General features: G+C 37.9%; 4 protein-coding genes across 4 annotated transcripts; 2 read left to right on the top strand and 2 right to left on the bottom strand.

Moving 5' to 3' along the window:
* Positions 1-3,712: 3,712 nt before the first annotated feature.
* LOC119077586 (chromatin assembly factor 1 subunit A) lies at positions 3,713-7,416 on the bottom strand. Its single transcript, XM_037184794.1, has 4 exons — positions 7,258-7,416; positions 5,331-7,199; positions 5,105-5,265; positions 3,713-5,046 (listed from the first exon to the last, which is right to left on the bottom strand). Exons 1-4 carry the CDS (start codon positions 7,265-7,267, stop codon positions 3,865-3,867), a joined length of 3,222 nt encoding a protein of 1,073 aa, XP_037040689.1. The 5' UTR covers positions 7,268-7,416; the 3' UTR covers positions 3,713-3,864.
* A 625-nt stretch (positions 7,417-8,041) lies between these two features.
* LOC119077585 (dual specificity protein phosphatase 3-like) lies at positions 8,042-8,854 on the bottom strand. Its single transcript, XM_037184793.1, has one exon. It carries the CDS (start codon positions 8,649-8,651, stop codon positions 8,091-8,093), a length of 561 nt encoding a protein of 186 aa, XP_037040688.1. The 5' UTR covers positions 8,652-8,854; the 3' UTR covers positions 8,042-8,090.
* Positions 8,855-8,989: 135 nt separating this feature from the next.
* Positions 8,990-11,068, top strand: LOC119077584 (dual specificity mitogen-activated protein kinase kinase dSOR1). The gene is made up of 6 exons (XM_037184791.1): positions 8,990-9,263; positions 9,326-9,525; positions 9,589-9,925; positions 9,989-10,091; positions 10,159-10,530; positions 10,595-11,068. Exons 1-6 carry the CDS (start codon positions 9,148-9,150, stop codon positions 10,706-10,708), a joined length of 1,242 nt encoding a protein of 413 aa, XP_037040686.1. The 5' UTR covers positions 8,990-9,147; the 3' UTR covers positions 10,709-11,068.
* Positions 11,069-13,733: 2,665 nt separating this feature from the next.
* On the top strand, positions 13,734-20,414 carry LOC119077582 (heparan-sulfate 6-O-sulfotransferase 2). Its single transcript, XM_037184790.1, has 6 exons — positions 13,734-14,235; positions 14,321-14,566; positions 14,633-14,966; positions 15,037-15,251; positions 15,314-15,498; positions 15,564-20,414. Exons 1-6 carry the CDS (start codon positions 14,008-14,010, stop codon positions 15,691-15,693), a joined length of 1,338 nt encoding a protein of 445 aa, XP_037040685.1. The 5' UTR covers positions 13,734-14,007; the 3' UTR covers positions 15,694-20,414.
* Positions 20,415-20,449: the final 35 nt, after the last annotated feature.

Raw genomic sequence — 20,449 nt, 5'->3', positions numbered from 1 at the left:
GTCATATTGAACATAAGTGCTTTCAAATTTTCGTTTCGACTCGTGTACCGAGCAACAAGCTTCAGTTACTGTGTAAAATCGCTCAAGCAAGTTGCTCAAAAACACGCGAGTGAGTTTCTGAGTACTACAAAATTCTTTCATAAGCAATCAATTATGTAGCAGTATCGAATGTAGTCTGGTTTACCGTCTGACACATGCGAAAGTTGAGTTTCACATAAAATTCACGAAAAATGAACAGAAAATAGTCCACAGTGTAAAGGATCATTTTCGCAAAGGGCATATTGCTTTGTAAGATTCAACTTTCGCATGAGTCTGGTAGTAAAATGTCTAATTCTTACAATTTTGTATTGGTAAATTACGTAATATTACCAAAACATCGGTAATATTGGTAATTTAATATTTCGGTAATATTACCCAATGTTACGTAATATTACCGTAATATTACGTAATATTACCGACAAGAAATAAATTACCGGTAATTTCCCATCTCTGGTCTTTATACTGGTGAAAAAGGTAAACGCACGCGTGTGGTCGTGGTAAGACGGTATAAACAAACATGTATAAGGCAATGTGTTTGTATCAGTGGACCAGCTGATAAACAGCTGAAGTAAACTGCACCACTTTGTGATTGAGTGGACGTAATTTGTATACAGCTTCTAATACAGTAGTGAATATTCTCTAAAATTCCCCCTGGTATTTACGGCTTATAGAAGACTGTACTTACTAAATTGATTCATTACCTGGGCCAAACATTCTCTAGAAAATCTTTTTTTTTTTAATGCAATGAATTATGGTTCATCTGAAACGGTGTTCCCATCCATTCACTCAGTGAATTTCACTGGATTTTGTTTCTTTCGCCAACCACCTATAACGTATCTGTCTCATGTAACCGTTGATACGCACATTGGTGTATATATATGTATAAACGTCCCCCAGCGCATTTTAAATTCATTAACTTTTTAGCCTGTAGACAATTAGAAGCTAACGGAAGGGTTTTTAGCAAACAATATTAAGAAGAAAAGAAGGGTTATTACCCCCAGACAGCCGTAATTTTTGTTCAATATTGCCCTCGAGACAAAAGAACATACTTTTTATGATATTTTATGATGTTTATTAACTATAAGCATACCGTTTATGGAAAATACTCTGTTCATATTTTGTTAAGTTTAGTGTGGCCTAGTTGAAAAGACTGGTGATCATAATACGGGAAGACGACGACGACGGTAGCGAATTTATACAAAACATCGCGTTGTCTTCTTTTCCAATTTATACTTCTGCATGCCATTATAAGGATAAAAAAAAGAAAACCAAACGAAGAATGCAAAAAAAGGAACTTTTAGCTGTTCACTTAAAACATTAACCGGGTGGTTTATTTTTGGGGGTATACATGACGTGGTATGACGAACGACAAATAATTTTTAATTGAAATTGTAGAAGACTAATTACATAACTTATTCATGAGAATGAAACCATTTTTGTTAGGATGCGCGCATTTAAACAAAAAAAAAATGCCCCAAAGTAAAAGAGTGAGAAATTAAGAGGTTCTTCATGTATATTATGCACGTTGATGTAGATGGGTAATGGGTTGATCATAATTTTTAAAACCCTTTAGCTTTTAAACTTTTGATTATGATTTTTTTTATGTTTTGCTGTTCGGCTGACATATAATAAATAATTGTCTTCGTAAAAACGGTGTTGGGGGGTAATTGTTCAGTTAAAACGGCGATGTTACATCGAAATCTTAATTTGAGTTAAGTTGGGAGTCGGTAGATGCTTGGGGTAGAGACATAGGGTTGAATGAAGAGAAGACAGATTTATTGGAACATGAAATATTGACAAAAGTGTTAGAAGTGAGTTTCATATACCAGAAAAAAATGTTATTCAGAGAGTCTGCCGGGGGATTCGGTGTGCCAATGTTCAATTTTATCACCAACATCCTGTCTGGAATGGACAGTCGCTACTGCCAATTCTGGAATACTTGAACCGGACGACATAAACGTTTTTGATGACGCGTATGTAAATAATGTTTATTCAAAAACGTGAGGCAAAGTTAACTTTACCTTACAGATCCAAAACTTGACCTCAAGGTTTTGAATAAAATGCCTTTACATGCTGATGCACGGTAAAGTGCACTTTACATCACTGCTTGTGACAGGGAAAATGTAATAGTATATTACTTCCGAGGTTCCAAGTTGTGTATTTGATAAGTGGGGTGTTACAGCCCGACCCGAAGGGGAGGGCTGTATTCCCCACTTGTCAAATAACAACTTGGAACCTCGTAAGTACAATGCTTTACGTGATTAGGCAATGTAAATGAAAATGAAACATGCCGTAACACGTAAAATGTGTTACGTCACTGCTTGTAAATGCTTGTTTAGGCACGAGCGTAGCGAAATTTTGTGAATAGAGCCTTACGGATGAATGAAAATGTATTCTGTTTTCAGTGAAAAATTTTCACGACAACTCCGGAGAAAACTTTTCTAAGGGTCATGTAAGCCCAACAAAAAAATTTCTGGAAAAAAGTTGTTCCACGATATTCTCAGAATTGAGCGACGATTCATTTGAGCCCGTTTGAGCTCGTTTGGATTGCCGTCGGCTTGAATCCCGACTGTTCGAAGTTTTGGCGAATTGACTCTTAAATCGATTGCAAGAGCCGATTTTCCATTTTTTGGTAATTTCCCGATTTCCAATCATTTCCGATTTGAGTCATTTTCCCATTTTTAGTAATTTTCCTATTTCTAATAATTTCCCGATGCTTAGTGATATTCGCTCAGGAAATTTCTGCACGTCCATTTTCTGGACATTTCGGACATTGTTCGCTAAAACTTCGTGTCGTAGACATTTTTTTTACTATTTCGACAAGCATTTAAATAATTTAAGGCACTTCAGGAATTTTATCGGTAAAAATTTCTAACAAATTCTCAAAATTTCGGATATTTTTGACTGACGTCGCTAAATCAGATCGCTGGATAATGAGAAACGTTAATATGACCTGTTTCCATTAAAAACAAAAATCCAAATGGGGAAATTTTCACTGTAGAAAGTAAGGTGTCCTTCACATCTTCAGACAAGCGAATATGAACGTTCAATATAGTATATTGTAGAAACGCTAAGATAATAAGTTGCTGTACAATACTGTCGTTTCACTCTTAACTTCGATCGTGGAACAATTTAAAAAATGCGAAATATTGCACTATGACTTTAAATTTATCATTTTGTGTTTTTTTTCCTTTTAACCTCTCTATAAACTACCTACGACTCCAATTCAGGAAGTAACGATAAATCTGACTCCAAGCCTTTATGTTGCAAAAAGAATTTCAAACAAGATTGGAAATCAATATCACGAAAATACTAGCGCCAAATGAAGTAATAGATCCAATAGTAAAACAGCTAGAATGCTTGTGTGAATTAAGCTAAATAGTGCTGTGAAATGAAAGTCTTTTCCCCCCACTCGGTGGAGAATAATTTCAAGAGACCGAATTCCCAACCATTTTCGTTCTTATGCTGAGATTTGTTTTACAAAATTCTGCAACGAACGTTCTAAAGTTCATTACTGTCAACCTGCTTCGGAAGATGAATTGAACACTTTATCCATTACTTGGTTAATATTTGATTTCTTCATCTCATCACAATTTCAAAACTAATTTCATGTCTTTCTGAAGGCCACTCCTCTGTTCCATTGGTGGTAAAGAAGAAAGGAAGACAAACACGGTTTGAATTAAGGCCCAACATCAACAATTTATTCGACGAAATGAAATGTGTTGAGTCGAATGCTAAATAAATTTACAGAAAAACTTACGCACGAAACACTCACTGTAACTTAGTTGCTTCCTAAGCACCCCCAACTTGCATCGCAACGAACATTTAATCATCGATGCAGATCGGTTCCTCAGCATTCGTAGATTTTTTGCTCGCATTCGTGCTGCTGAGATATTGACTGATCAACGAATTTTTCGTTTGAACGGGAATCTCTTGACCGCGCGGTACGGACATCAGTAATTTCACTCGTTTTTTAGCCGGTTTCGGAGATGGTTCTGCATCGGTTTTCGGTTTCGCTGAAGGAACGTCTTCTTGAACGATCGAGAAATTTTTCTTTTTGTCATCGTCGGACAGAACTTTAGTAAATTTCTCGATGTTGCCCAATTTTGATTTTGGCGTCTTCGCAGACGATGGAGGCTCATCGGGTGCATCCGGTGGAGGTTTAACTTTTTCATTTTCCTTCGCTTTTTTCGATTCTGATTTTGTTTTCGATTTGGGCGTTAACGTGTACGTCCAATCGTTTATTACCGACAAGTCTTCCAGGTTGTAGTGTTTACGCTGTTCGCTGGCCACATACCAGCACAATTTGTTCATCATTGGACCTTCTTCAGGGCATGGTTTCCATTCAGCCAGTTCTTTGATTTTCAGTCGAATACTGGTCAGCGAAAACTCTTGGAATTTGTCGTCGTCCTTGTTTTTCTGGGCGGTAAATGCGCGAAATTCCTTCGATAGAAATTCGCTACTGTTGGTATTGCCATGAATCAAACGTAGAAGATCGGGCACGCTTTCTTCGGCTAACTTAATGCGTTTCTTCACAGCAGAGCCTTTCTTAGCTTCCCCGTTGTCATCAGTAGCATCGTTTTTCTCAACACTCTGAATGATCGGCATTTTTATCGTGGGACCGTTGAAAATCATCGATCGCATCAGCAACATTTCCCATATAACACTTGGACATCCCAGTGGTTGATTGCCATCCTTGTTCTGCCAAATTAAACCGATCAGTCGAGGCTTGATCTTTTCCGTTTTCTTTTTCATTTCGTCGGAAAAGACTTTCTGCATAATTTTCAGCTTAGCCTTCTGGGTGTCCGGTGAATTGTCTTCGTCGATTTCGTCATTATTCGCCAGTTCTTCGTCACTTAAATGGCCGTGTGGTACAAAGAATTCGTTATCGATGTCATAGTCGTCATCGGATTCTTTGTCTTTCTCATCATCGCTGCCATGAAGTGACTCGCCCGGCTCCTCATCTTCCCATTCGTCATCCGAGTCAATTTCGTAATCGAAGAACTTCTGAAAAGAATATGGAACATAAGTCTCTGCCGTTCCAACTGTAACATTCGAAAGCTACCTCATCGGTTGCAAACGGTCTGCGTGGAGTGATCACAGAACTTTTCTTTTGCCATGTACCGTAATACGGTGGTCGCCGATTTTCTTCGAATTTGAAAAATTTAGCTCGATACTTCTGAATGGCTGATGATTCTTCGATCGACGTTGAGCCTTCCAATTCATCTAAACGTCGATGCATTGGTAAAATTCAAATTGAATTGACAAAACATAGCACGGCAAGAACTTACCCAATAATATCACATCATCGTTGTTGTCCTCGCTGGGCCAGGTTTTTCCTTGCTTTTCTGTCGTACGCCCACCATTGCGTAGAGATTGAATGTATAGATCGGTTGTAGGACGGCTTTCTGTCGAATTGAGGACTTCCCCGTCGAATTGTGATTTTCTTGTTGGTGAAAGCTGGCGACGAACAATGGGCGCCAATCGCATATCAGGTTTGACTCGAAATGGCATAAAGTTCAGCGTAACCTCAACGTCGTCCACATCCATTTTATCGTATTCGCTTGACTTATTCGATTTCTTGGCGAAGAATTTCGTAAAAGCTTCAGCCTCCTTGCGTTTCTTCTTCAGTTCGGCCTCCTCTTTTGCGACTCTTTCCTCCTCTTTTAGTCGTTTCTCTTCGTTTTTAGCATCAATTTCCGCTTGCTTCTTCTTCTCACGCTCCTCCTTTTCCTTGCGACGTTGTTCCTCCTTGTCTTCCCGTTCCTTACGTTTTTGCTCTTCTTTGTCATCGCGTTCTTTCTTCTTTATTCTCTCTTTTTCGTCGCGTTCTTTTTGACGCTGCTCTTTTTCCTCTTGGATCTTACGTTCACGTTCCTCTTTCGCTTCCTGTATTTTCCGTTCACGTTCTTCCTTGGCCTCCAGGATTTTTCGTTCACGCTCTTCTTTGGCCTCCTGGATTTTCCGTTCACGCTCTTCTTTGGCCTTTTCCTTCGCCATACGCTTCTGTTCCGATTCCAATTTTTTCTGCATCTGTTTTGGGGTCAACGCATTCTTATCGGTAGTCTTCATGGCAGGCGTTTTCGGAGAATTCATAGCGTCCACTGATTTGCGTGTTCGTCTTCCAACTTTTGATGAAGTAGGAGTCGACACTTTGCTCTGGTCAAAATCTGTATCCATTTCAGTTTCACGGTTGTTATCCACGTTACTCTCCAAGTCCGAAGAATTTGCTTCATTGGCACTAGCCAATAAGGTTTCTTCCTTGCCATGGCTTTCATCAATTTTGTCACTAACGCTCAAAGCACTGCTCGACGATACTTTTTCTTCCCCAGCGACCGTTGCATCCAATTGGTTAATATCAGCTTCCACGATAGAAACATTTTCACTTTCACTGTCGGGAACAACATTGACTTCTTTTTCAACAGCTACATCAGATTCATGATTGTCCGAGGAAGTGACATTCGAATCAGCTGCGTCGAAACTGGGAATCACCGCAACAGGCTCAGTCGATTCAGTGATGTTTGAATTGGAACCGCTGTCACCATCCAACACAAAACTGCTCTCATCTTCAGTCGGAACGATGTCATTGCCACCCTTTTCTTTGCCATCAATACTGTTAAGCGAATTTTCCTCACTATCGATCAGAATAACGTCGTCATCTTCGTCGGTTTCCTCAATTTTCGCATCAACAACCACCTTACTCGGTCGCTCGTTCACTTTCTTTTTCTTCGCAGACGGAATTTTAATGACAACTTTGGCTGGAACTTCGGAATCAATTCTACGGCTGGATCGCCTCAGCGGTGTTCCCTCGGCAGCCACATCTTTTGTTGATTTCTTTGTTTCTTTTGGGAGTACATCACTTGCAGTGATTTCATTGTCTGGCATGTCAATGTCCTCAACTAAATCAACCATATCCAGCACGGTGACTTCATCCGTTTTCGCGATATTTTCCTTGGCTGCGCCGATTTTACTCAATTTCATTGAACGATCATCGTCTTCGGTGGTCGACAATTTACGTTTCCTACTTTCACCAGTAACCGGCGAAGACGTACCCTCTTTGGAACTCGATTCTAGTGGCTTGAATGGGATTCGTGTTTGTTTCATTTTTTTACCATTTGGAGTGTTGGACACATCGGTGGTAGGAGGAATTTTGTCTTTCTCTGGAAATTTCAAACGAAATTAAAATCAATTTCGGACGCATGTAGCGGGGCTACTTACTTTCCGACATATTTACGGTCGCAAAAGACTGTTTATTCTCTAGAAAAATTACTTAATTTGCAACACTTTTTAGAATTTATTTGTTTCGAGACATCACAGATGGAATGGATAATGACAAAAAAGCGCCAAAACAATCGGCGAACTTTTGAATTGCAATGAAGTAGAATTCGATTCGAATGGGGTTGCGTTCAGTTTTCGTTTGACAAACAATTTCACAAAAAATGGACCTACACTGTAAGAACAACCAATGGTGCCAATGTATGCGCGCGAAGATATATCAGAAATTATAGCCTGTTACGGACGACTATAATCTGACTTCATAAATAAACGACAAGCTATGACTAATGCGATCTTACATAGACTGTTATGATAAGAGAGAGAGTAAACCGTAGACCAGCTAATTATAACTTTCCATGGGGAACTTGTCATTGCATTTTTACATATAATTTTTTGACATATCCCCCAAAAACAAGTTAAAATAACTTGTCCGAATATATTTCTATCTTGTTCATCATAACAGTCTATCTATTAGCGTACTTCGCGGAACTGTCAACTTCTGAGACACTTGTTTTTTTACACGAAGATCTAACTTGTCAAATTATATTGTTGTTCCTATAGAAACATCAAGTGAGGTATAGCAAAATGCATGTTCAAAAAATGAAGTAAAAGATTTTAATTAAATCTCTTGAAAATACTTCAATCAAATGAAGTGATAGATTCGAAAGTAAGATTGCTTCTATGTTTGCTGGCTGTGATAGGTCTTAAATTCATAAAACACACATGGTTCTTTTCGTTAAGTAATACATTTTTATTCACTGAAAACCGTTTACAATTCATCGTTTGTCACTTCTCAAGTGATTATCCAGCTCAACCAACTGTTGCAGAAATCCGTCATTAGGTCGGCACACATGCTTTGATTTTATAATCTGACAGGCAGTAGTAGCATCTAATTTTTCGCAAATCATTAAATAAGCTATGGCACAAGTAGCCGACCGTGAATAACCCATAAAGCAGTGAACAAGCACTTTACCACCGTCTCGTTTGATACCATTCTCAATGAATTTCGTAACAGCCTCGAAATGGTCATTGATTTTCGTACTAGGACTATCGGCTATAGCCACACCCAAATAGTTAATGTTATCGTTCCGATAGTAATTAGCATCTGTGTCAACGTCACTTTCTGCCATATTGACTACATGAGTGATGCCGACCCGTTTCAGGTACACTAAATTTTTAGCAGCACTTCCGTTTCCAACGAAGAGATTTGGATAAACTTCATCACAATCCACATAATACTTTTCGTTGTCAACCACTCTGAAAAATGGTGAGATTGTGCACCGAGTTTTTAAGAACACGTCTTGTAATTGGATTAAACTCGTCTGATTTGCCGTCATTGTTTATCCACTTTGACTTGATATGACAAACGTCTGAGCACTACGATAAAGAAATCAAAAAAATAGCTGGTACGGCTATCAGCGACCATTAAGTTTTTCTTTAGATAAGATTAAACATCCTTAAAACTTCACAGCAAATCTAAGTTTGATAAAACCAATAGATAAACAGTGTATAGTACACGGCCACTTCTTTTTCACTATGCTTATCAATCTATCGCACTTTGTTTTACAGTGTCCCTGACTCATACACTTTTCCCGTGACGTATAAATGCCGAAACATTCGTTCACTTTCACTCGCAAACTTGCATCATATGCAAACCAAAATAAGTCAATGGCATGTGTCATCAGCGCCTGTCACAGTGGCGAAATCAATTAACTCTTTTTTGTTGATCAATTGCAAATTCTCTCACAATAATCATCTGTATTTACCTTCGTCCTTTCCCTGTATCATGCTATTGAATTCAATTTGTTAAATAAAACGATTCCGGACGCAAAAATGAGCAAAATGTCGAAAAATAAGTTGAACCTAACACTTCCACCCGGTTCTGTTGATCCCATTCCACAGTCGGTGGTTCCGACACCTCCATTCCGGACAACACCATCTGGAACTGAGTGAGTAGCTTAGTGTGATGTTAAGAGTTTTGTCGGCTATTCAGACCATTTTCCAATCTCAGTCGACCAAATTTGCTGGGTAAGCCGAAGACCAGTATTGAAGCGTTGACGGACACTTTGGAAGAACTGGAAATGGATGACAAAGCACGGAACCGCATCAAATTGTTTTTGAATCAAAAGGAAAAAATTGGCGAGCTACGAGACGAGGATTTGGAGAAGTTGGGTGAATTGGGAAGCGGCAATGGCGGAGTCGTAATGAAAGGTTGGTGTTTAACCGAATTTAGAATTCATTGGCGAAATCACGTCAAAAATGTCCATCCCACAGTTCGTCACATTCCAACCAAATGGATTATGGCCAGGAAATTAATTCATTTGGAGGTGAAGCCGGCGATTAAGAAACAAATTTTGAGGGAACTGAAAGTGTTGCACGAATGCAATTTTCCACACATTGTCGGATTCTATGGAGCATTTTACAGTGACGGTGAAATCAGCATTTGCATGGAATACATGGACGGTGGTTCGTTGGATTTGATATTAAAACGAGCTGGTAGGATTGCCGAACCATTTCTCGGTAAAATTACGTCTGCCGTGCTGAAAGGACTGAGCTACTTGCGCGACAAACATGCCATTATGCATCGAGATGTCAAGCCATCGAATATTTTGTAATTTTTTTTTTTGTTCGGCTAAGATGGCACGACACTAATTCCATTCTTTCATTTACTCAGAGTGAACACAAGTGGCGAGATAAAAATTTGTGATTTTGGCGTGTCCGGTCAGCTAATTGATTCCATGGCAAATTCATTTGTCGGAACTAGAAGCTACATGTCGGTGAGTGTGTACATATGTCGACGCAGTGTTCGTGCAGAGTTGTTAACAGAAAAAAAATCTTTCCCAGCCGGAACGACTACAGGGAACTCATTATTCCGTTCAATCCGACATTTGGTCGCTGGGTCTGTCACTAATCGAGATGTCAATCGGAATGTACCCAATTCCGCCGCCAGATTCGAGCACATTGGAAAAGATATTCGGTCCGAACAGTGGAAACATTTCTGGATCATCCGCGTCCGATATCGCCAATATGGTGGACTTGAAACCGACCGCAACGATTGAACCAAAAACGATGGCCATTTTCGAGCTGCTAGATTACATTGTAAATGAACCGCCACCAAAGTTAGAGCATCCGATATTTAGCGAAGAGTTTAAGGATTTTGTGGACAAGTGTCTGAAGAAGAATCCGGACGAACGAGCCGATCTTAAAACGTTGATTGTAAGTGGAACGACATGGAACGATATGACGAATTTGAATTGAATTTCCAATGATTCCGTTACAGAACCATGAATGGATTCGACGATGGGAAAGCGAAGATGTGGATGTGGCCGACTGGGTTAGTAAAACTATGGATCTACCGCCATCGACGCCAAATCGTAACGTTTCGCCTAACTGAAAAATTTAGTCAATTCGAGACGCATGTAACGAGAAGAAAGAGGAAATCATTGGAAATGTCTTACACTTTTACTTCTGATTGTAATTTTCATTAATTTTTAAAGATATCATGTTGTCCGTGTAAGAGTTGCTGCTGACAATTTTTTTCCACCACTTCCCTGTTGATAATAGTGATTTTTATGTTTCCTTTTTCGTTTTTAGATTGGAAAGATTTTTTAAGTGTAAAGCGTGTTTTAAGCTGACGATAATTTTGCCCGGAATGACCATTAAGAAATCATTCCCCATTTTTAATCATTGTAATTATTGTGGCACAAACAATGCAGATAATCAATTATAAAATAAATTAAATTAATTAATCGTACAAGTGACGTTTTCTGGGCATAACTATTGGCGATGTTACATGACAAATGTGTAATTTCCAGTCTCTCATTATATACTGTTTGAGTTCAGGTCTACCTGAACCTGATTTAATATGTTGAACCTAACATGAAACTTGAAACCTGAAAACCCCGTATGCAGGCTCAGCTAACCTGCCAATTTTTTGCAAGAAATCGGATCGGTTTATCTGAGCTTGAAACGCTGGTGGGAAAGTCCACTTTCTTCCTGCAAGCAAAATAATCATAAAAGTTTCCCAATTTTTTTTTAAATGTTGGCAGCCTGCTCGCTTGCTTGCAAGTGCTTTTCACAAGCGACCTGAAATCAGGTTTCAGATCAAGTTCAGGTTTGTTAAACAGAAATATCAACCTAACCTGGAGCAGTTCAGGTTAACCTGACCCGCTCCAAGCATTACTTTGTGTTAGTGGTTTCTAATGGTTTCTTAAAACTGGCTAATGAAAAGAGTCATACTACTCCATTTGCTTATTGTTAGCCATGATGTACTACACGAATGATCATTTACTGCACGGACAGCAATATTTGGCACACCCACAGACACAAAAAACCGAGAGTATTTGCTACAAGCTACATGAATGTATGAACACTTGTTAACGATCAGTTGTTATTTATTCTTTTCCTAACTAGTGTTGAAATATCGCCTCCGGCTCGAGCTGGAAACCTATCATTCGCCAAAAAAAAATCATTTTAGCGTTAGGAAAATAACTATTTCACAGATGGCAAACATATCAGCAGTTTTACGATCTAGTGTATATCTGCTAGGGATAAGGCTGAAAAGGTGTCATGTAGGTAATTTATCATTGATCCCTTACTTAATTTTTGATCGAAGTATTTTCCAAGATAGATATTTAGATCATCTTCAAGTTACGGTACTTCCAGACGTAGTCTCACATAGGTAAGTTTCGTTAAATGTTTCGTTCCTTCATTCTTTGCACGATTTTTTTTAACGTGGATGGCATTTCTTAATGGGGATGGCACTTCAAACGGCCTTGAAGATGATCCATAGTGTGAAGGTATTGCCATTCAGACGCGCGGCTTAGCCCATACGTTCGATGCTAATGACACCTTTCATTAAAATGGTCACCTTGGTATTTTCAAGAATTTAAATTCTTTTACTTCATTTTTTTAAACATGCTTTTTGCTGCACAAGACCACATTAAGAGCTTTCGTCAAGGACAAATTGCTCAATAGCTCAACTTTGAAGTGCAATTTCGATCGGGATGAAGATCCATCATGTGTTGTGTGTTGTGATTGTCATGTGTCGGACAATTTCATGAAGAATTCAAAACAAAAGAATTTATCGAAAACTTCGATAAAATGTTTCATAGCATGCCCGCACGTTAGTAAGGGGGCGTGACGCAGGTCCACTACCAAAAATGTTTAAAATTGAGGACGGCGGAGCATATTTACAGCAACTTTTTGACTTCTCCCCCCTAACTCCAACGACCCACCAAACTAAGATATCTGGAATCTAGGAATCCATACGAGTTCAACGAGCTATCACACGTTACTGCAGCTTCAAAATTGTCCGAGATATTGAACTTCGAAATATTGATGTTTGTATGAAAATAAGCAAAATCTCGAATTTTCAGATAATGCCAATCGCCTACGTTAGTTAGTTCCTATGGAAAAGTGAATCCAGCAACTCCTAAACGTTTCTATAGATTTTCCTGAAATTTTGGTTATAGGCTAATAATGGCCCGAAAATAAGAATGGAAAAGTTGGAAAAAACCCATATCTTGGGAGCTGGAGCTCCTCAAAGTCTCCATACAAATGCCATATAAAAACCAATTTGTATGTGTGTGTGGTTTGTATATTTTGGTGCATGATATGGATGGTAATGTGGTGAAAGGTGTGTGGTGTTTTGGGATGTGTTTCTTGTTGGAAATTGTATGTATTATTAAATATTAACTTCCACCAGGTCGGTTCCAAAATTTTAGGATGACAGATGATTCCTCTGGTACTTCCTAACTTCCATCGGATTTTTTGATGGATTTGGGTTATATTCGACATGAGTCAGATGTTCCAAGGTTGGTTCCTAAATTTTGGGATGACAGATGATTCCTCTGGCACTACCTAACTTCCATCGGATTTATTCTTGGATTTGGGTTATATTCGACGTGAGTAAGATGTTCCAAGGTTGGTTCCTAAATTTTGGGATTACAGATGATTCCTCTGGCACTTCCTAACTTCCATCGGATTTTATGGTGGATTTGGGCTATTTTCGACATGAGTGAGGTGTTCCAAGGTTGGTTCCTAAATTTTGGGATTAGAGATGATTCCTCTGGCACTTCCTAACTTCCATATGATTTTTTGGTGATTGACAATTTTGGGGAGTTTAGTCGTCGCACTAAATGAAAGTTTTTATTTCTAAAATAGGCTGAGTATTTGCTTTCCACGATACGTCACATATGTCATCACTATAAAAGGATTTTCCGTAAACACCCACAACTCACACCCAAAATTTAAGTTTCTTCTGAAGCTAAAAATTTTGAAGTCTTTGTTGTGACTACATCAGAATGCAACAAATAAACGAGAAATTTTAAAATTCCTTCATTATTCCCGCCTAAAATATTTTCTGCTTTGCTTCTACATGCAACAGCCAACTTCACTTTCCCTAAAATTAATACACGCGTTGACGGCTGACATTGACATATCTCCAAAATTTTCAGAACTTTCCTAGAAAATCGAAGTTTTTCTAATAACAACATGTCCTTTAAGATGCAGCAATTTATTAAAAATTCGTGTAAAATATCAGTCCAGTGAAATTATATTGCAAAAAGCCCGACGGGGTCTGGCCATTGCCCAAATGACTTAGTGTGAATGATAAGAGAAGAATTTGTTTCCGACAGAAAAAAAAAATTGTTTTTTTTCGTCTCAAAAGTGGATTGTCTGCTTGTTTGAGTGATGAAAGCAGGTGGAGGTGGAACTGCTGGTCGGAAGTCGTCTAGTCGACTTGATATGCAGAAAAGTGTTGAAGTTCAAGTGGATAGCGATTTTGCTCTACTGTTGCCCGGTGGCATTTATGAAATTAAGAAAATGGAACCGCGACCAAAGATTCGAACGATTATTGTGTTCTGTGTGATCCTGGCAATATCTGGAATTATTGGATTTGGATACTTTTGTCCGGATCAGGTAATTGATAGTGGCACCGAGAAAATAGCGTCCCGAGAAATTGTCCGTTTCATTGGTGAATTTTTCCATTATTGTCCGGATCTAGGTTTGTGCCTTGACGAAACGAGAGCTAGCCAATTCTGAGGTTAGCGCTGCACTGTTGCAAAGCCATCATGCGGAGAAGAGTGTACACAATGCTGTAAATTCAAATGTTGGCTTAAGTTATGAAGATGTCCTAAATGAAGACTTTCAATTTGACATGGACGCTCACGATGTCATGGTATTTCTGCACATTCAGAAAACCGGAGGAACATCGTTCGGAAAACATTTAGTCAGAGATCTAGATCTGAAGGTGAATTGATTAGCTTTTTCATGTTCAAACGTTATGTGGTCAACGATGTCCATTCACCGATTTCAGAGACCCTGTGAATGTCAGCGAAAGCGTAAGCGTTGCTATTGCTTTCGAACGCATCGCAACGAAAATTGGCTTTTCTCGCGATATTCGACGGGATGGAAGTGTGGTCTACATGCAGACTGGACAGAATTAACTAGTTGTGTCGATCAAGAGTTGGATAAGAATGAGGGGGAGACCGCGAAGCGGCGGTACTTTTACATAACTTTGCTCAGAAACCCAATTGTTCGATATTTGTCGGAGTTCCGACATGTTCAACGAGGTGCCACATGGAAAAGTGCACGACATTGGTGTCTGGGCAGGCAAGCAACACCCGAAGAGCTGCCGCAGTGTTACTCTGGTAAATTTTGATTGGGTTTTTAAGTGATTGAGATCTTCTCATTTTCTCTCTCCGTCTTTCGTCACTCCAGGCGAAAATTGGTTCGGAGTCGACCTGGACGAATTCGCTGCGTGTAAAAGCAATTTAGCAATAAACCGACAAACGAGAATGTTATCTGATTTGGCTCTGGTTGGGTGTTACAATCAATCGTCGATGACACCGTATGAACGAGATCGCATTATGTTAGCTAGTGCTAAGCGTAATCTTGCAGCTATGTCCTACTTCGGACTGACAGAGTTTCAAAAGGTCAGTGCCGATTCAATGAGCTGCACCCTCGCAATGTGACACACTCTTTTTCATTGTTGCAGATCTCTCAATATGTCTTCGAAGAAACATTTAATCTCCGTTTTGCTATACCATTCGAGCAGCACAATGCCACCGTTTCCAGTTCAACTTTGAACAATCTGAGGCCGGAACAGCGGCAAAAAATTGAAGACCTGAATGCACTCGATACGGAATTGTATTCGTTTGCGAAGAAATTATTATTTCAGAGGTAAGTACGGGGTAGTCCTCTCCGCCGACAACTTTTTTTCAGCATCGTATTATCGTCCATAACAGGTTCGAGAGACTCAAAGACAGAGATGTTAATTTCGAGACGAGATTTAATCATTTGGGCAGCATTGCTGGTCGGAATGGTGTGACTGAATTTAATTGGGATGGTAATTTGGAAGAGAGTAACGAGCATTAAGTTGTTATGATAGACGGGAGACATGCAATCCGTTCTAATGTTTTATTTTTTGTAGTTTTTTAAGAGAATAGTTGATTCATAAGTCGGTATACAGTTTATTGATTGGGGTCATTCAATGTGCCATATGAAGACGTTTCAAAGTGGAAAAACTGAGTTATCTTTGACGAGTGCTATTCGCTCTTATTTGTGGTCATGCCATTCGCCCTTGAACGACGAAGTTTTTTGTGTGCATTTTGTAAGAGAATTTAGGGCAGATGATCGAAGAAAAGCGGGCGTATGGGTGAAGTCAGTGAGACAAGTTGTTCGTAGCATTTAATTAAGGAAGAAATTTAGAAAATTGGATAATTGAATAGTTTCAAGAAGGCTTAAATGAGAAGTGTAGTCGACGAAGGACCGTGAAAGACCGAACGGATTATCAGATCTGTGTTTCAAGATCACGTTAAGGACCCTTATAAATTCATTCGTAGACGAGGGCGTTCGCAACCCAGAGGATAAAATTCAGTCAAAGCTATATTTCGAACAAATCATGGGATCTTATGCCTTGTTCAGCTATAAATGTATCAAAGACATCACTGCCGAAAATCCTTTAGTTCTATGTTGATGCATATATTCGGCTACGGAAATAAACTGAGGTCGCTACTTGCAAAAGGACAACGTAAGTTGATCCAATCTGTTTCGTTTAAGGCAGTAGAGCTGTGCGAGCATAAGACGGACACCAAAAATTTTTCAATCAGCGTGCAGGAATTGTTTTTTTTCGGCCCGGGTGGACGTACACAAAAGTTAGGTCTGCTCTAAATGTCATAAAATTAGTCATTATATAGATTCTGCTCCTGCTACAGAACGTAGAACATCAGGTGCATAATCTCAGTGAGATGATTCATGCCAGTCACGTTGAATTGCTATTAAGTGCGATTGAGACAACTGTGTGTTCGAAGTCGCTAGAGCGAACAGGATAGAATCATTGAAAAAATTACGGGCTTGAATAGCATGATTCAAGAGCGACGAGTTACATTGATACTAAATCATTGATAAATGCACATTAATTGGAACCAATCAGTGACGTTAATCTGCATCACACAATAATTACAAAGCAACGAATGTCTGATTTTTGTTAATATAATTTAGACCGTAAACGAATAAATATCTCACAGTTGCAGCTGTTTCTCTCTCTATCTCTCTCTCTCTCTATCGAAATGGTTAGATCATTTAATGACTTGATGGTAAACGTTGTAGCTGTAACGTTAAATTCAATATCAGTGACAGTGAGGAGATAACAAGTGAAACGAAAGCACTAAATATACAAAACATTTTTTTTTCATATTTTAACTTACAATTACCAAAGACTAATTTAGTAGACATAAATAGAAAGTCGGATTCGTTTGTTTTAGATTTAATTTGTTTTAATGAAAATAAAATTTTTCGTGTTTATTTGTTTGAAATGTAAAATTGTTAACAGAAAATAAGTCAACAAAACAATCAATATTTAGACGAGATAAATTGAAATTACAATGACGATATAAAACCAAAAAAAAAGAAGAAAAACCTAAATTTAAGACAACTTTATGACGACTTGATTTACAAATTTAACAATTTCGTCCATATTGGCAGTATACTCAAAAATGAAAAACGGAAGGAATCTAATTTTACTACGAAAAATTGATATTTATTTAAGAAAAACCAACAATTTATCTCAAAACAGCTAGGTTTAGTGTATCAATATACATATACGATAGAATCAAATGATTTACCAATGCTTTAAAAACGGACCAGGACTAGTACCAGATGCCAATGAAGATTATCGTACACTGCGTTAATTTCACTAGATTGCAGAATTTGCAGCAGCTGGTCTTTTACCAGCGCGTGCTAATGTTTTTGTTTAAAATCAGTAGTGTTTCAGCCGGTTTATTCACCATCACACTTGAAAGTATAAGTAATCCGAAAATACACCATTGATGTAAACAGTAGCATGAGCACCAATTGGTAAAAGATCAGCTGTTAAATTCTGCCGTCGAGTAAAATTTACCCATTGTGCTATAATGTCTTGAAAAATCAGAAAGTTCTGCAACTTTTCTACCCTTATCTGAGTCATTATGGTCATTAGTTCATCTGAAATGCCTCGGTGCGCGATTCCAGGCATATTCGACAAACTTTCTTCCTTCTTTTAGCTAATGCAAATTTGTAGAGGGAAATCAGTCTCACTTGTTCGAAAGACAAAATTGGAAAATCATAAGAGCAAACAAAATCCACAGAGTTCGTTGTAATACAACTGTGGTTCGAAAACTGTGCTAACTGTTCGAAAACTGTGGTAACTGTTCGAAAATTGTGGTAACTGTTCGAAAACTGTACTAACGGTTCGGAAACTGTGCTTTTGAAAATTTTAAAACGATTTTTCAACAACAAAAAACTATTCATTCTAAACAACAGATAAAATTGAGTTACCATTGCTCACTAATGATCCTAACAATCAATCCTTGTTCAACATTTCTGTACTCTGAATTTACCCTAGGAGACACAAGTTCGGTGATGAAAATGCAAAAACTCGGAACAATCAAGCTCATTCACACTATACAGTAATTGTTAGAATGAACACTGTATCGTATTCAACTGAAAGAACTTTTGATGATGTTGCAGGGGACGCCAATGAAACTTAAACTTAAATTTTCCTCAACTGTTTTTCATCTGGTTCACTCTTATGCATCTTCATACAGTTTTATCACAGGTGACTATTTCATCCGTATCCTGTTGACGCAAATTCGCTATAAAAGACCCAGCACATTTTCTTGTGTATTATCTTGTCCACAGTGCATTGAAATTTACCTCTGGTCTTAAATCGACAAGGTAACTTTTGCATGAATAGAACTAGTGCAATTTTCTGACAACAAAAATCTTTGAAAGACAATTGGAGTGCATAAACTATTGAAACTGGAAAAGGGTTTAAGTTTCAGATTGGGTTCAGATGACCCAATGATTCATAAATTTCTTTGATGTCCTTCGACATAGGTAAATCATTTGTGTTCGTTGAAAACTGCAGCTATATTGAAAAACAAAATTTAATAGACTAAAACAATAACCTCATTTAATTTAGCATAAAATTCGGTTTGTGAGATTCGTGAAATGTATGCATCGATGCGCAGTTTGTGTGGCAAAAACATAGAAAGTGTTAAAGCATGGATGTAACTTTGCAGCTTTGACTGCTTCAGAAAAGATTGTCACGCGAATTAGCATGAAAGTAGTCGAATCAAAATAGTGAATTAAACGTGATTCTGTATCGTATAATTCTATTGAAACCAAAAATGACAGAAATGACTTAAAGCACAACTCATTTATCGCATCATCAACACTAAAACACAAAAAAAGGACTCGAAACACAATTACCTACGGAAATGAATTAATAAGAAAAACTAAAAACTTATAGAATATTCACGGTTAATAAGTTAACACAACACAATTTAATAGCTCGATTCTGGTCAGAGTTCGTCGGCAATGATTTAAAGAGTGAGTAGGCGAATTCGTCGACCAATTGAAATACATCGGTTATCGGATATTCAAATGTTTAGTACCATTCGACAGCCATGCTGAGAAAATCATGGAACTACTTTTGCTCCTAGGCTCTCATTTCTCGGTTCTAGAAGATTGAGAAGTGAAGAATGATCATTCCCAGTCGTGAATTTAGGTCACAAGTCGCAGTCAAATTTCAATTATTATTTTTCAATCGTGACTCGGGTTTATAATGGTAGTGTGGACTGGATCGTGTTGCAAGGAGAGACCAAAAATTTTCGATCATTAATTTCTAAAAAGTAGTTGTTCGGGGGCATCGACAATTTTTTCCGCTTCACTGTGATTTTTAAGTTTTTTTTATTCAAAAGCTGTCACGGTCAGACAAGCAGCGGACACATTTTTTTTTACAGTTTTAGTTAATGGAGACTTTGGGCTACAAGACTCCATTCGACTGCCAGTGGTGCTACTGCTCCCAGGCATTATATCAGCAGAAATATTTTGTATTTTTTAGATAAGGTTGTCACAACCTCAACATCCACATTTTTCATAATCTTTATCCCCTATAATATCACGATATGTCAACAAAGTACGATTTTGTATGTAGAAGTCATTTTAATTTGAGTTAACAGGGTGAATTTTTCTATAAGAAAACATACTTTTAAGCATTTTAGAACCGAAATGAATGAACCTGTGGGCAAAATTCTATACAAAATGGTCGACTAATTCGTAATTTAACTCTTAAATGTCGGAGAAAAATTCATCTCGATAAACTTGTGTCGCCTCGAGACTATAGTTTTTTGCCGGTTTTATCGAAGAAATTTTTCAGGCTCGATAAACTCTGATGGAACGCACACTTTATAATAACAATAATAGATTACATCAATATGGTCTCGTAAAGGAATATTATAGTTGAATATTTTAGTGAAGAAAATGCAACAGAAAAACTGTCCAAAAAAATAATTAATGTAAATAGTTGTAACATTAGACTTAGAATCTGGAATAAATATTTTCTATATAAACATTTAGGTACACTAGTTAACGATAATGTAGAAATTAAAAAAACAATTGTTTTCTGTAGAACAAAGAGAGTTAAAACCCAATTTTATGTTTTGTGTAAATAATATTTTGGCTTTGTGTTTAGTCATGGAAAGAAAGTTATGAAAATAATGGAATTCAAAAAATTCATTGAAAACTCAATAAACTGAAAAATAAAATGAATAAAAAAAATGGAAAAGTCTTAAAAAAACAAATGAAACTA

This window comes from Bradysia coprophila, unplaced genomic scaffold (genome assembly GCF_014529535.1).
Source record: "Bradysia coprophila strain Holo2 unplaced genomic scaffold, BU_Bcop_v1 contig_24, whole genome shotgun sequence".
NCBI classification, from domain to species: Eukaryota; Metazoa; Arthropoda; class Insecta; order Diptera; family Sciaridae; genus Bradysia; species Bradysia coprophila.
The sequence above is the reverse complement of the archived record's forward strand: the minus strand, read 5'-3'. Positions and strand labels throughout refer to the sequence as shown.

What these genes read in the sequence shown, in the direction of transcription:
- LOC119077586 (XM_037184794.1), bottom strand. An exon ending in CGATGATGTGATATTATTGG is followed by an intron (nt 5,266 to 5,330) that starts GTAAGTTCTTGC and finishes ATCGACGTTTAG; the next exon opens with ATGAATTGGAAGGCTCAACG. An exon ending in GACCGTTTGCAACCGATGAG is followed by an intron (nt 5,047 to 5,104) that starts GTAGCTTTCGAA and finishes TATTCTTTTCAG; the next exon opens with AAGTTCTTCGATTACGAAAT.
- LOC119077585 (XM_037184793.1), bottom strand. Translation starts at nt 8,651, where the DNA reads ATGACGGCAAATCAGACGAGTTTAATCCAATTACAAGACGTGTTCTTA.
- LOC119077584 (XM_037184791.1), top strand. Translation starts at nt 9,148, where the DNA reads ATGAGCAAAATGTCGAAAAATAAGTTGAACCTAACACTTCCACCCGGT. An exon ending in ACAACACCATCTGGAACTGA is followed by an intron (nt 9,264 to 9,325) that starts GTGAGTAGCTTA and finishes TTCCAATCTCAG; the next exon opens with TCGACCAAATTTGCTGGGTA. An exon ending in GAACTAGAAGCTACATGTCG is followed by an intron (nt 10,092 to 10,158) that starts GTGAGTGTGTAC and finishes AATCTTTCCCAG; the next exon opens with CCGGAACGACTACAGGGAAC.
- LOC119077582 (XM_037184790.1), top strand. Translation starts at nt 14,008, where the DNA reads ATGAAAGCAGGTGGAGGTGGAACTGCTGGTCGGAAGTCGTCTAGTCGA. An exon ending in GCTGCCGCAGTGTTACTCTG is followed by an intron (nt 14,967 to 15,036) that starts GTAAATTTTGAT and finishes TCGTCACTCCAG; the next exon opens with GCGAAAATTGGTTCGGAGTC. An exon ending in GACTGACAGAGTTTCAAAAG is followed by an intron (nt 15,252 to 15,313) that starts GTCAGTGCCGAT and finishes TCATTGTTGCAG; the next exon opens with ATCTCTCAATATGTCTTCGA.